The sequence below is a fragment of the Thrips palmi genome, unplaced genomic scaffold, assembly GCF_012932325.1.
Source record: "Thrips palmi isolate BJ-2018 unplaced genomic scaffold, TpBJ-2018v1 HiC_scaffold_6, whole genome shotgun sequence".
Taxonomy (NCBI): domain Eukaryota; kingdom Metazoa; phylum Arthropoda; class Insecta; order Thysanoptera; family Thripidae; genus Thrips; species Thrips palmi.
The window spans coordinates 3,560,207-3,575,504 of NW_023144633.1; the positions used below are offsets into that span (position 1 = coordinate 3,560,207).

The 15,298-nt window shown below is 61.4% G+C and overlaps 1 protein-coding gene across 1 annotated transcript in view; it reads right to left on the bottom strand.

Moving 5' to 3' along the window:
* LOC117651986 (IQ motif and SEC7 domain-containing protein 2) overlaps window positions 1-12,989 on the bottom strand; it is a 54,696-nt gene extending 41,707 nt beyond the window's left edge. Inside the window, exon 1 of the mRNA XM_034396612.1 lies at window positions 12,644-12,989. Within this exon, the coding sequence (XP_034252503.1) occupies window positions 12,644-12,963 (320 nt within the window). The 5' untranslated portion in view covers window positions 12,964-12,989. The remainder of the gene's footprint in view (window positions 1-12,643) is intronic.
* Between the last annotated feature and the right edge of the window lie 2,309 nt (window positions 12,990-15,298).

Genomic DNA, 15,298 nt, shown 5'->3' on the forward strand with positions numbered 1-15,298 from the left:
ACAGACAGACAGACAGACAGACAGGCAGACATACAGACAGACACACAGACAGACAGACAGACAGACAGACAGACAGACGCCCCAGCATGGGTACAAATGAGGGCACTCAGGCGCTCAAACATTTCACTCAGCGGTTCAGTTCCTCACTTCGAGTCGTTATCGAGACTGAGTGCCGTCGGACACACTGTCCCCGATCCAAAGGATCGCTCTTTTACTCTTTTACGCTCTGCCGTCGGTTTTCTCTCCCCCACTGTCGGCCTGCCCCGTCGGCGTGTCAATAATGAAACCAGAGTGGTGCCGATGGCGACGGCGAGGCGCTGAGGCGCGGCGGACCTTGCGCCGGCCTCTAGGATTACCGCAGGGCCCGCGCCCGGCCCGCGCCGCCTCAAGGATCGCTGCGTCTCTCTCGCAACCTTACGGGACGCCCCGTGAGTGCGAGAGAGACGCGGGCAGCCGCGGCACGGGCCTACCGATACCGCCCGATACCCGATATACTCCAGGAAGCGGCGTCGAGCATTTTTAGCATTCCAGCCCGTCCGCCCAGCAGGCCGACGACAAACCGCCGACAACCCCCTGGGGCGCCACACAGTGGGCCAGAAGCCGGTGGAGGCGGCCGAAACTCTGGACGCGTTTTGAGCTCCAGAGTCGCTAAATGGGACTCAAACCTAACGTGTGACCCCACCAATGGGTTCCTCGTTCGAAGAGCAATCCATTGGTGGGGTCACACGTTCTGTTCGAGTCCCATTTAGCGACGCTGGAGCTCAAAACGCGTCTAGAGTTTTGGCCGCCTCCACCGGTCTTCTGGCCCACTGTGCGACAAGCCCCTGGGGCGCCATCGGCCAGTGCGGCCACACGCGAAACCAAAAACCCCCACGATGTGTTGCCAACCTGCCCGCCAGGCAACACCTTGGCTGGCTTCGCGAACAAGTTGCGTATAGTGAGACTTGTCTCGCCACTTTTCGACACGTTTCGAGTGGCGTCCCTGCAACCGCACCCCGCCGACTCCAAGTCCCTTCGCTTCGCGCCTTCGAGGAGGAAGTGATGGAAATGATACGGGAAGTGTGGCGCGCGATTAATTTCCGGCGGGGCGGGGTGGGGCGGACGCCTGCGGTTGGATCCGCAACCGACCGCAAAGGTGCCTATATTCCCCGACCTGACCGTCGTCCTCGTCAAACACGGTCAGCCATTCGGAATGCCCGCCCATTCCGCCAGCGGTCGGTACAGCCAACTCCAAAATAAAACACACACTCAAAAAAAAAATTGAAATTAAAAAAAAAATTACAAATAAATATTGTGGTTTTCAAATTGCATTGCGGCAAGGTGAGAGGGAGGGAGGGAGGGAGAAGGGGCGAGGGTGTCCGCCAAAGGATCCAAAGGATCGAGACCTCGAACTCGAACCGCGCGGCCATTCCCATTGAAAGTGAATGTGGCCGAGCCGAAGGCGCCAAAGACGAAGCCGACTTGTCATGCTCCGGGACGCGGCCGCGCACGGTGGGCCAGAAGACCGGTGGAGGCGGCCAAAACTCGAGACGCGTTTTGAGCTCCAGAGTCGCTAAATGGGACTCGAACCGAACGTGTGACCCCACCAATGGATTGCTCTTCAAACGAGGAATCCATTGGTGGAGTCGCACATCGGTTCTAGTCCCACTTAGCGACGCTGGAGCTCAAAACGCGTCCAGAGTTTTGGCCAGCTCCACCGGTCTTCTGGCCCACTGTGCCACGGCCAGGCCCATTGTAGCGGAGGCCGATATCTCGAACGGGGCATCTCGAGCGAGGCATCTCGATAGAGTCCCGATCGAAGACGATGAGGGCCATGATGGCCTTTCTTTGTCGGGGTGCAGCAGCCTCTTTGACACCGGTCCGACCAACGCCGCGGCCCGCGCCGCCCGGCCCGACCGCCCCCACGACATCATGACCGGCATGTTCATCACGAGCAACAGCTGGGCCGGACCGCTCCACTGCAGCGGCCATGAGATTCCTTCCCCTTCCCAGTGGTGTGCCGGCCAGATGCTGCCGACAGAGCCAGCGCGGCGGCGCGGCCAGTCGTTCGCATCGCGACAAACGATTCATTATTCGTATTGTGCGACACGCATCGCTAAGTGCCCTAACCCAATTTGTCAGCCATTCACCGACGTGTGGCCTCGCTCCCCCGCTCCGAGTCTCCGAGCGCAGACACTGGATTCGCGCAACGCAGGCAGGCCGACGGCCAAAACTCTTAACGCGTTTTAAGCTCCAGAGTCACTAAATGGGACTCGAACCGAACGTGTGACCCCACCAATGGAAAAACGCGTCTAGAGTTTTGGCCGCCTCCACCGGTCTTCTGGCCCACTGTGCGACCCCGCCTTGCAACGGCCTTTTTGGCGGCTGTGCCCTGCACCTTGAAAACGGCGAGAACTACGACCCCCATGCACGGGATAAATTTCCGATAGCTTCTATCCAAATATCCTTCGAAATCAAGGCTGTTGACGTACGGCCGTCCTAGTGGCACACCCCGGATTCACTGTGGGAAAATATCACAGTAAATCCTGTAGTGATTAGTACAGCTGTCACTGTAGTTCAGAGGACAGGATTTACTGTACTTTTTTAACAGGATCTACTGTACTTTGTACGGGATTTACTGTACCACAGGGGTGGAGTACGGAATATCCTGTACCAGGTACAGTAGATACTGTAGCCAGGCACGGTAAATCCTGTGTTCTGAACTACAGTAAATCCCGGCAAAAAAATTAACGGGATTCACTGTGGTTTTTTCGCACAGTGTTCACATTGGCAGCCAATCATCTCGAGCAAATCCTCCACGCCCCGCTACAGCAGCTGGACCGGACAATACGCCGTAAAACTCCGGCGCGTCCCAACAACGCGACAATCCTTCACCTTTCGTTTGCAGACCGATTCCGCAGAGTCACTCCGTCTCTCTCGCACCCACGGCGCGGCCCCTGCAGGTGCGAGAGAGACGGGGCGAGACCGGGCGTCCCCAAACAGGTGGCCGTCGGCCCACGCGCGAGGCTAGGTCCCGGCTGCGCGCTGCGCCTGCCTGGACCACCTCATGCTAATAAAATCTTTTCCGTGGAGTACCTCATCACGTCGTCGCATATCTCCGAGCAGACGCACGGTGGGCCAGAAGACCGGTGGAGCCGGCCAAAACTCTGGACGCGTTCTGAGCTCCAGAGTCGCTAAATGGGACTCGAACCGAACGTGTGACCCCACCAATGGATTGCTCTCCGAACGAGGAATCCATTGGTGGGGTCACACGTTCGGTTCGAGGCCTGGAGCGACTCTGGAGCTCAAAACGCGACTGGAGTTTTGGCCGCCTCCACCGGTCTTCTGGCCCACTGTGAGACGGCCGCGCCATGACACACGACACCTGCAGACTCGCTCCGTCTCTCTCGCACTCACGGGGCGCGCCGTACGGGTGCGAGAGAGACAGTCGCTGCCGCGTGGCGGCCCGCGACCAGTTCCCGGCACCGACACCTTCACTGCCACACCGGCCCACCGGCAGGAGGGCCCGCCCGGCCCGCCGGATCGCGAAGTCTCCGCGCGTAGCGCTCCGTGGGCCCCCGCCGAAGGAAAACCACTCGGCTCGCGCGGAATTAGGAAAAGACCCATTCAATCCGCGTTCGCAGTCAAGGCCTCAGACTCAGGGATAGGATGGGATTGCTTTTTCAGACCAGCAGTCGCCACTTTTTCCGTCGGGCTAAAAAGCTACAGTCCGCGTGACACACACTTGCAGGCCGCGAAGACCGAACACACGTGCACGCCGGCCCGGCCTCTGGTTTCTCAGCAGCGGCGCACAGTGGGCCAGAAGCCGGTAGAGGCGGCCAAAACTCTGGACGCGTTTTGAGCTCCAGAGTCGCAAAGCAGGACTCGAACCGAACGTGTGACCCCACCAATGGATAGCTCTCCGGACGAGGAATCCATTGGTGGGGTCACACGTTCGTTTCGAGGTCTGTTTAGCTACTCTGGAGCTCAAAACGCGTCTAGAGTTTTGACCGCCTCCACCGGCTTCTGGCCCACTCTGCGGCGCCAGATCTGGACTCCGAGATCCAGATCAGGCTTGGGCCCGGCCCGGCTTGGCGGCATAGCCCGGCTCCATAATAGTGTCCCCCATTCATTGTTTGCAGAAGAGCAACGGTATCCGCGAGCCGGGCGCGGCGCGGCGTGGCGTGGCGGGCACAGACCGGTGCGGCACGCGGCCAGAGCCAGACATGCCTAATAACCTCCTAGGCCAACCGGCCTGCCCCTAGCGGGCCTGGCGGGCCTGGCGGGGCAAAAACTGGCCCAAGCAGGTGCAAATGACACGTTACTCGGCTCACACAATGGGGACACCAGGGGGACACAGCGGGCCGCGTCGACGGCGGCCTTCTTCATCGTCTTACGCGCCGCCGCCTGGACGGCCTGGCACCACGTCCCGCGAATTTAAATCTGAATAAACCCAGCGAGCAGACAAGGAGCAGGGTCAGTGATCAACCAGCAGCCAGACAAAGAGGAGTGCGAAAGGCATCGCGAGGGCGCCGCAGACTCGCGGTGTGCCAGAGAGACGGAATCCACCAGCGCACAGTGGGCCAGAAGACCGGCGGCCAAAACTCTCGACGCGTGTTGAGCTCCAGCGTCGCTGAACAGGACTCGAACCGAACGTGTGACCCCACCAATGGATTGCTCTCCGAACGAGGAATCCATTGGTGGGGTCACACGTTCGGTTCGAGTCCTGCTTAGCGACTCTGGAGCTCAAAACGCGTCTAGAGTTTTGGCCGCCTCCACCGGTCCTTCTGGCACACTGTGCGGAATCCACCGGCGCCGTACCGCGGCAAAAGCGGATCACTGCTAAATACGCTGGAATCGTCGAGCCGAGACAACTTGGCGCTCGGCGACACGCTCCGTCTCTCTCGCACTCACGGGGCGTCGCCAGGGGTGCGAGAGAGACGGAGCGAGGCGCGGCCGTAGCAAGTGGGTCAAGCGCTTTGCCGGCTCTCGCGGCTTGGGTGTCGGCCGAAGATTAATAGAGCAATACCGGGCGGAGTGATTGTCGTTGGTTCGACTCCATTGCTGCCCTCGCCCTCGCCTCGCCGTCCGGAGGTCAGTCCACCGCGAAGCTGGACAGCGAGCGGCTCTCGTCAGACCGTTGCACAGTGGGCTGGAAGGCCGGGGGAGGCGGCCGAAACGCTAGACGCGTTTTGAGCTCCACAGTCGCTAAATGGGACTCGAACAGAACGTGTGACCCCACCAATGGATAGCTCTCCGAACGAGGAATCCATTGGTGGGGTCACACGTTCGGTTCGAGTCCTATTTAGCGACTCTGGAGCTCAAAACGCGTCCAGCGTTTTGGCCGCCTCCACCGGTCTTCTGGCCCACTGTACGTTGCCCACATTCAGGGCTATCCGTCTTGCCTATCTTTCCCCCGGCCCCGAAACGCACACGAGCCACAAAGTTGTTGCCGGGCCAGAGGACAGGACCAGAGGATTAAAAATCGCCGGCTTGGTTCCGTTCACCCCGGCAGCACCGCGGCACGCCGGCCAAAAGTTTTACTTCTCAGGCCGGTACCTTTCCAAAAGTTCGCGGCCCTCCTTTTTTTGGGGGGGAACTCCCAACTCCATCACGGGATTAAAATAAAAACACGGCTACGAATCAAAAAGCAGCTTGGCGCACTTTTAATGAACGAGACCAGGCTGGTGGCAAAAACGCGCCAAAAGGCGGCCGTGCTTCCGAGCCTTGCCAAACGCGGACGGACCGGCCGGCCGGCACCTCGGCTCGACGGCGGGAAATATTTTTGGAAAATACGCGCCTTAATGGCGGCCATAACACAGACACCCACGCGGCGCGGCGCGGCGCTACGCGTCCGGTCCAGGCCCAAATCGAGTGCCCGTGATGCAACTTTATATATCTTGGATCACTGGCGGGGCGGGGCGGGGCGGGGCGGGCGGGGCGGGCGGGGGGGCGGGGCGGCCGGGGCCCAAACGGCATCATGGGAAATACTACTCTACATCAAGCCGAGCCCGGTTGCGAGACGAGACAGTGGCGTGGCGGGCAGTCCGGCAGTCGGCCAGGCGGCCCGACACCTTGCCGTCAGGCCCACCGGGAGGGAGTTCCAGGACCACACGCCACAGCAGGACACAAAAAATAACACCTTGTTTCTAAATTATTTACCTTTTAAAAAGTTTTTAAAACCGAAAAATTTTAAATTTTTAGGGCCTGTTTTTTTTTTTGGCATGGCGGCACAAACGAGGCTCGTCGGGGCGTCGACGGCGACCCCGCCACGCCCCCGACGGACGCCCCTCCAGTGGACCCGCAGCGCACTGCACTGCTAACCGAGGAAATGCACTGCCACACTGCAAGCGCCGCAGCGGCGCGCATTCTTCGTTCTTCCGTCACAAGCCTCACTTTCTCGCGTCCAGCGGCCCAGCGGTTCAGCCCAGCCCCGACCTGGCCATCAACGTCGTCGCCGCGACCCCGTCTGCCGTCTCTCTCGCACTCGCGGGGCGCGTCGCGGCGCGTCGCGGGGGGTGCGAGAGAGACGGAGCGAATCGCGCCAGCGTGTTACGTCGCGCTGCCGCCGCGCTACCGCCACGCCACCGTAGGCTACTGGCCAGTGCACCAGCCACCGTACACAATCAATAATAACCGCACCCATCTTACACGGCACGGCCTCATCGGGGCCAACGCGTGTTGGCGAGCCTGCCTCTGTGTGTGTGTGTGTGTGTGTGTGTGTGTGTGGTGTAACATTATCCTCCGCTATATTGACTTTCCGACGGCAACGTGGCAAACACAGCGCTAGTGCACTGCAAGTTGGTGCAAATAAGGGTGCCTCCACCACCACGGAGCGAGACGAGCGCGCCGCCACACTGCCACACCGCCGCCGCACCCAGCAGACTTATTCTGAAGAGTCGTCGCCCTTTCTCTCTCGCACTCATAGGGTCGACCCACCAGGTGAGGTGAGAGAGAGAGAGAGAGAGAGAGAGAGAGAGAGAGAGAGAGAGAGAGAGAGAGAGAGAGCAGCGAGCGACGAAAACGACCCTGAGGGTCAGGTTGGTACGCATGGAAATTTAACAAGGACTGCCCATAGGGTTAATTGAGAGCGCTCTCCGCGCCTCGCCTCCCTGCTTTCTTCAGAATAATTTCCGTCCATAGCGCGGCTCTCTCTCTCTCTCTCTCTCTCTCTCTCTCTCTCTCTCTCTCTCTCTCTCTCTCTCTCTCGCACTCCCCGCGGGCCGCGGGACTGCCGGCGGGTGCGAGAGAGACAGGCAGCGCCACCGGCCCCGCCTTCCCACGATCGCCGCCGCCACACTGCCTAGCGCTCGCCCTGATGTGTGAAATGCAAACGAGAACGGAAAAAGACGGAACATGCAAATATATATATGAGGGGGGAGGGGGCGCCCCGCCGCCCTGCCCTGTGCCGCCCCGCACAATGCGTTCGCAACTTACTGCAGATCCATTCCCATGCACACGCACACACACACACACACACACACACACACACACTCAAAAGCAAGCAAGCAGAGGTCGAAAAGTTCCGATCCCCACCTCTCGATAGCAGCGATGCGACCTTTCCCGCGCGCAAGTTCGCAACCTTCGTCCATGTATTTATAAATTTTTCTCTCTAATTATGTCGCCGCACTTCCCTGAGGAGAAGAAGAAGAAGAAGGAGAAGACCAGCACCGGCACAGCTCGCTGCGTTTCCCCGTCCGAAAAGGCACGGTGGACGCGCCTTGGAATCTGTCCGGCTGCTACGCCACTGCAACGTACGCCCCTGGTTCGCGCGGTAGCGGCCAACCCAGGCAAGGTAAACAGCTCCGTCTCTCTCGCACTCGCGGGGCGTCCCATTGGCGCCGCACGGGTGCGAGAGAGAGAGGGCGAGTTTCGGAAGCAGGCCGCAGATAGCGTCGCGTGCCGAGCCGCGACAGCGAGGCGGCGGCAGGCTCGGCGGGCAGGCAGGCTTCAATGGAGGCATCAAGATGCCGGCGCACAGCCGCCACGGCTCGAGAGACAGAGACAGAGCGACGAGCGCGGATTCGCTCCGTGGCTAAGCGGCGCCAGAAGGGCCGCGAGCAGAGAGACAGAGAGACGAGCAATTATGCGATTCGTCAAGGAGACACTAGACACCCATGCTAAACAGAGACCTTAGCGGGACTCGCTGCCGCTAGAGTCTAGCTGCCGCACAGTGGGCCAGAAGACCGGTGGAGGCGGCCAAAACTCTGGACGCGTTCTGAGTTCCAGAGTCGCTAAATGGGCCTCGAACCGAACGTGTGACCCCACCAATGGATTGCTCTCCGAACGAGGAATCCATTGGTAGGGTCACACGTTCGGTTCGAGGCCTGTTTAGCGACTCTGGAGCTCAAAACGCGTCTGGAGTTTTGGCCGCCTCCACCGGTCTTCTGGCCCACTGTGTGCCGCCAGGCGGCCGCGGCAGCGCAGCAGCCAGCTCTCCACTATTATTAGATTGGGCCATTAGAGTCACCGAAACGGAGCGACACTTACAACGCCGAGCCAGCGGCACCATGGCACTTGGTTTTCCGCGCGAAAAAGTGTACTAAAACACAGATTTTTATTTTTTGCCGCGCCCGCGGCCGCCGAGCCGTGTGGACGTGCGAACTGTCCCCTGCCTGCAACACGTGCACTGCAAATGCAGTGCGGCGGCGCCATACAGAGTAGTGGCGTCGGTAAAAGGGAAACCGGGCGGTACCGGACCGGGGCTGTAACCCGCAACGCGGCAGCGGCACCGCGGAGCGGCAAAATGGCAAAATCAAAACTGGAAGCGGCGACGCGACGCCGGGCGGCGCGGTACCGGCCGTGCTGGAGCGGTGTTCCCACGACGGCCAAGCCGAGCCATTGTGCGACTCTCCTTCCTCATTGCAGTGGCCCAGCCCAGCCCAGCCAGCCACGCGCAATCCAAACCAAATAAAGAGCAAGGGCTTTATCTCTGTTTAAAAGGCCAGGTGCACGCCGCACGTCCCAGCCACGCCCCAGGCGGCTGCTTTGTGTACAGCACTGCTCCAGACACAGCCACGCTCCAGCCAGCTACACTCCAGCCTCACTCTAGCTACACTTGATCCACGCTCCAGCCAGCTACACTCCAGCCTCACTCTTGCTACACTTGATCCACGCTCCAGCTACACTCCAGCCTCACTCTAGCTACACTTGATCCACGCTCCAGCTACACTCCAGCCTCACTCTAGCTACACTTGATCCACGCTCCAGCTACACTCCAGCCTCACTCTAGCTACACTTGATCCACGCTCCAGCTACACTCCAGCCTCACTCTAGCTACACTTGATCCACGCTCCAGCCTCACTCTAGCTACACTTGATCCACGCTCCAGCTACACTCCAGCCTCACTCTAGCTACACTTGATCCACGCTCCAGCTACACTCCAGCCTCACTCTAGCTACACTTGATCCGCGCCCTAGCAATACGCTCCAGCCTAGGCCGCTTTGTCCAGCACCGTTCCAGTTCCACACATTCCTCCCCGTCAGTGGGTCCGCGCACTACACTGGAAGGGCATTGCCGGGGAAAGCACGGGGAGGGAGGGAGGGGGGGGGCGTCGGTAAATTAACGAAAAGCAACACCAGTCGCCACCGTGAAGTAGTTATAAAGCGCGATGAAGCAGCTAATCACCGACGGAAATGCTTCCTAAACGGCCTCCGCTCGGCTGGGCCGTACTTTCCCGGCGACGGCGAGCACGCCCTCGGAGCCCTTTGAGGCTCGCCTCTGGACAGGACCTGCCCTTCCGGCCTTGGGTCCCTCGGCCCTTCGGGTTCCTTTCCCTCGTGCAATCAATATGGATGAACCCGGGCCAGGCCAGGCCAGGCGGGGCCGGTCAATGTTTTAACGCCGAACAGGGCTGTCATCGCCGAGCCGCGCCGCGACCCGGTCCAACCGGGCGACGCGGACGGGTCAGCAGCGCGGAGAGGAGAGGGGTCAGAGTGTCTTCCCGCGTATCCGCAGGAGTCTCTCTCTCCGCAGAACGCCCCGCCGCCTCCAAGGGCGTGCCGCTCTCGGGGGGGGGGGGGGGGGGGGGGGGGGCAGCCCGCGGTGGCCCAGGTCCGCGTCAGCCGGTCCGACGGTCAAGTTGGGTCAGCGCGTGCGAGCGACGCGAGCGGTCTACCGCCGGATACATGCGCACAATCTCTCTCTCTCTCTCTCTCTCTCTCTCTCTCTCTCTCTCTCTCTCTCTCTCTCTCTCTCTCTCTCTCTCTCTCTCTCTATGACGCGGGGGTGGCTGACATGCCGCAAGCGGATGTCGCTTCCGCCACAAGGCGGCTGGCTGGTTGGCTAGCGGGCCCCGCCAAGATAGCGAGTAAATTCATGCATTCTGATTAGGGTAAAGGGGGGGGGGCACCCAGCCCTGGGCAGAGGGCCTAGCGTAGCCTAGCGTGGCCTGCAGACTGAGAGTCGTCGCGCTGTCTCTCTCGCACTCACGGGGCGTCCCGTACAGGTGCGAGAGAGACGGAGCGACTCTCGGAATCGGCCTGCCGGCGTGGCCTAGCGGAGCAGACGGCCCATCCGCCAACTGCTTTAGAGATGTTGCCGTCCGTCCGCGCAGTGCTCTGCACTGTAAAAATAACCCCCCACGGCGGTATGGTCACTCACTCCGCGCGGTCGTAAACTCGATCCCAGTGTGCCCGCCGCGCTCGCCTCACGGACACGCCAGACACGCTTCTGCCTCTGCTGCCGGAACCCGAACGGACGTGTCGCGCTCGTGCGTTCTCTGTCGCACTCACGGGGCGGGCCGCAAGGGTGCGAGAGAGACAGAGACAGCCGCGCGGTCTTCGTCCCGTCCCGATAAAATTGCCCACCAGGCCCCGCCGCACGCGTCGTCCCAGGGTCGCGCGCTGCCGTCTCTCTCGCACCCCTACGAGCCCTAGCGGGACGCCCCGCGAGTGCGAGAGAGACGGAGCGACGCACCGCGACGCAAGATGAGTAGTGCCAGACAATGGTCGGCCTCATTGTCCAAACACATCGTGTCACAATCGTGGCAGTCGCGCGCGGCGCCGTGCCTCGGCCGTGCCTGACATTGCTCCAGATAGCAGCCAGGACTCGAGCCAGGACGAGCCAGGCCCAACCAGGCGCGATGATTGGAGTACACACGGCCAATTTTGCGTCCAAAAACGTGACACGAAATTTTATTGGTCACATAAAAAATGGTCCGGGAAATTGTCCTAACCGCTTACCTCCTCTCGCTTACATGTAACTCGTCGACCGTCGACTAAACTTTTACGAAAATTTTCGTGAGGGCACATGGAAGGTACACTGCCGACACTCTGGGCATTCAACCAGCAGCACACTTTCCGAATTTCGAACTCGCGAGTCACAGTGTCACGGTGGCGTGTACGTACTCACGACAGTGGAAGCCAGGCACGGCACGGCGGGTCGGAGGACAAGTAGGCAGTACCAACCTGCAACAAAACAAACGCACGTTAGACTCCGCGACAACACGACAAATCCTTGCGGCGGCACGCGGCGTCGAGGTGAACACGGTAGCCCGTAAAGAGAAAACAACAGTCGATTCTGAGTGTCAAACAACCTCGGCTATTTTTCGAATTTTTCTTAAATCTTAAAATGCTTTGAACTTCAACTTAATTTTTATTTTTTGGCATTTTAAAAAAAGAATTGCTCGGACTGATAATAATTTCCGCTGTTATTTTCGAGCTGTCTCCGGTCGGACCCACGAACGCGTTCAACATTGCCGTGGACAGCGAAACGAAAAAACCGGTTCAAAATGAACAACAAAACGCGGCGCGACAGCGCGAAATTGACGACTCGCGCAAAAGGTTTGCAAGCAGCAGCAGCCGGGCAGCGAGGCGGTGAGGGTCGCGCCGCTTCAGCTTCCGATGCCTCTCTCGTTGCTCATTCGCCGAGCAGTTCGTCTGTCTCTCTCTGCCGCCGCACAGTGGGCCAGAAGCCGGTGGAGGCGGCCAAAACTCTAGACGCGTTTTGAGCTCCAGAGTCGCTAAATGGGACTCGAACCGAACGTGTGATCCCACCAATGGATTCCTCGTTCGGAGAGAAATCCATTGATGGGTTCACACGTTCGGTTCGAGCCCCATTTAGCGACTCTGGAGCTCAAAACGCGTCTAGAGTTTTGGCCGCCTCCACCGGCTTCTGGCCCACTGTGCGCCGCGCGCCCCTCAGTCTCGATCGCTCTCATTACGGCCGCCATGCAAATGATTGGCGCGCCGCTCCCGCACTTTCACAATATTGTTTTTCTGCTTGGCGCTTCGACATTCCGACACTGGGAAGTGCGCGGATCGAGCACCGCGCACCGCAGCCGGCCCCGGCCAGCCCGCAGTCGGTGCGGCACGGCCCGGCACGGCGCAGCCCGCGGCCGTCAAGCCGCAGGCCAGTGCACTACACTGCAAAACACTTCGAAAACAGTTTGAAAACGAGCTGGTTAAAAGAGGCTGAAGCGCCGATCACTCGATGTGCCCCGTCCCACAGTGGGCCAAAACCAGGTGGCCAAAACTATAGACGCGGTTTGAGCTCCAGAGTCGCTAAACAGGCCTCGAACCGAACGTGTGACCCCACCAATGGATTCCTCGTTTGGAGAGCAATCCATTGGTGGGGTCATAGGTTCGGTTCGAGTCCCATTTAGAGACGCAGGAGCCCAAAACGCGTCTAGTTTCGGCCTCTTCCAGGCGGTGCCCCTCTGTACCTGGTGCTGACGTGCAGGTAGTAGTCGGTGCTGGCGTACTGCCGCAGCCCCCGCAGCGCCATCAGCTTCCTGGGCGTCTCGTCGTCCTGCCGGTTGTGCGGCGCCAGGGGCTCCATCTGGCGGCGCGAGGACGCCGACGACGCCGAGGTGGCCGACGACGAGGACGTGGTCACGGAGGACGTGGAGGTTCGCACGTAGCGGTAGAAGCGGCGCCGCGGCACCTCCAGGTCGTGGTGCACGCCGACGTGGCCGACATGGCCGGCGCGGAGGGGCACGGCCTCCTGGTAGATGACGCTCGACTCCTGGCTCAGCTGGAACATGTTGTGCTGGGCGACTCAGCAGCCTGCCATTCCTGTGGAACCAATACACTCCTTGACGTCTCGGGCCGCGCTTCGGCGCACTTCGGCAACCTTCGGCGCACTTCGGCAACCTTCGGCAACCTTCGGCGGCAACCTGCTTGCATCCTCCGCGACTGGCTGTCGTCGTCCACCTTGCTCTTCTCGCTCTTCTCGCGCATCCCTCGCTCTTTCTCTCTCGCGCCACTGCTAATTCAATTATGCATGCCGCGAGCCGTTGAAATTGAAGACACGCCCAAGGGGTACCGCCAGGCCAGCGGCCCGCCGGCCCCAGCGGCTACCGTCACGGTAGCTTTCTATCCGGCCTCCCCCTCCCCCTCCACACAGACACACACGCCAGACACGTAGAGCCGCACTAGAGCCGATAGAAAATCCATTAGCGCTCATTTCAGAATGAACCGCTCGCGCCGCGAACCAGGCGGCAAAAGACAAATATAGTCGCGCCGAGTTCAGCTCGCTCAGCTTGGCCGCGGGTTGAACCAAACGGGGTCAGACAAACACGCGGAGTAAAGCGTTTTGAACGCGACGCACTGCGCGTTCGAGTGACGACCCTCGGCAAGTTTGAATGGAAAACTTGTCAACTTTTTCATTGACGGCGCGAGCCGGAGAGGGCGGAAGCGGAGGGCAAATACCGGCGGGGGGAGATTGCCGGGGCGTCCGGGTTGACGCGGCGCGAGGCGCGCGAGGCGGGCCGCGTCGCTCCGTCTCTCTCGCACTCGCGGGGCGGGCCGCGTCGCTCCGTCTCTCTCGCACTCGCGGGGCGGGCCGCGTCGCTCCGTCTCTCTCGCACTCGCGGGCCGGGGTTACAGGTGCCGCGTCGCTCCGTCTCTCTCGCACTCGCGGGGCGGGCCGCGTCGCTCCGTCTCTCTCGCACTCGCGGGGCGGGCCGCGTCGCTCCGTCTCTCTCGCACTCGCGGGGGGGCCGGGTCCGCCCGTGCGGGGCGGGGGGGCGATCTCCGTCTCTCTCGCACTCGCGGGGCGGGCCGCGTCGCTCCGTCTCTCTCGCACTCGCGGGGCGGGCCGCGTCGCTCCGTCTCTCTCGCACTCGCGGGGCGGGCCGCGTCGCTCCGTCTCTCTCGCACTCGCGGGGCGGGCCGCGTCGCTCCGTCTCTCTCGCACTCGCGGGGCGGGCCGCGTCGCTCCGTCTCTCTCGCACTCGCGGGGAGCTCGCTCGTTCTGAGAGAGCGGACCCGATCGCTCGGTCACATCGCTCGCGCCGCGGGTCCGGAGAGTTAGCAGAAGCTTCTGGCGCGTCGGTTTAAAAAAGAGCGCTTAGCGTGAGGGGGAAGGGGAAAGGGGAGGGAGGAGATGAAAGGCCTGGGGAAAGGGGGTGGGGGTGGGGTGGGGGGAGAATCTCCGGCGACGGAGACTCCGCGGGATAGCCCGGCCCGTGTTTGAACAACGGCCGTGGCTCCACCGCCCCGCGGAGCAGACGACCAGACCACAGTGGGCCAGAAGACCGGTGGAGGCGGCCAAAACTCGAGACGCGTTTTGAGCTCCAGAGTCGCTAAATGGGACTCGAACCGATCGTGTGACCCCACCAATGGATTCCTCGTTTGAAGAGCAATCCATTGGTGGGGTCACACGTTCGGTTCGAGTCCCATTTAGCGACTCTGGAGCTCAAAACGCGTCTCGAGTTTTGGCCGCCTCCACCGGTCTTCTGGCCCACCGTGCAGACCCCAGAATCGCGCGTCTAAGACGAAACCAGCAAACTCTCTGTCCGCCCCGCCCCGGCCGGCGGTGGGGCCCCTTGCCCGCTTCGCCTCAAATCTGACGAGGATGGGGACGCCGAGGACAGCCGCCGGGTATCGCAAGTCGGCGGGCAAGCAGCCCCCGCGGGGTGCACGTCGCGGACCAGCACGGCGCCGATCGAACGGAACCCCAAAGCCTTCCCCCAAGGCCGCGCCCCTGTCTTCGTACGCCTCACGGCGCGGCGCGGTGCAGTGTGTGGGCCGCGGCGGGCACGGCGACGCAGCGACAGTGGCAGGCCAGGCCGACTCATCCTCATCGGGAAATCAGAGCCAGTCGCTTTCTACGGCATGACCGGCCGGCTGCCTGGCCACCGCCGCGCCGCCACCGAGCATCGCCAGGGAAGGCCCTGCAGGGCTTTTTAACGGCCCTGTCGCGTATGCTCCTCCCGCCCCGCCCCGCCCCGCCTCAAAACGACGCGCTGCCTAACGGCCCCGCATCCACGCGCCACAAAAATGCCTTTATGGCCGGCAACGCGATGCACACCACGACGAACGAGCGCAGAGAGCGTCGTCGCGCCACTGCTGAGCTCACGGCACCGCCGCCACAC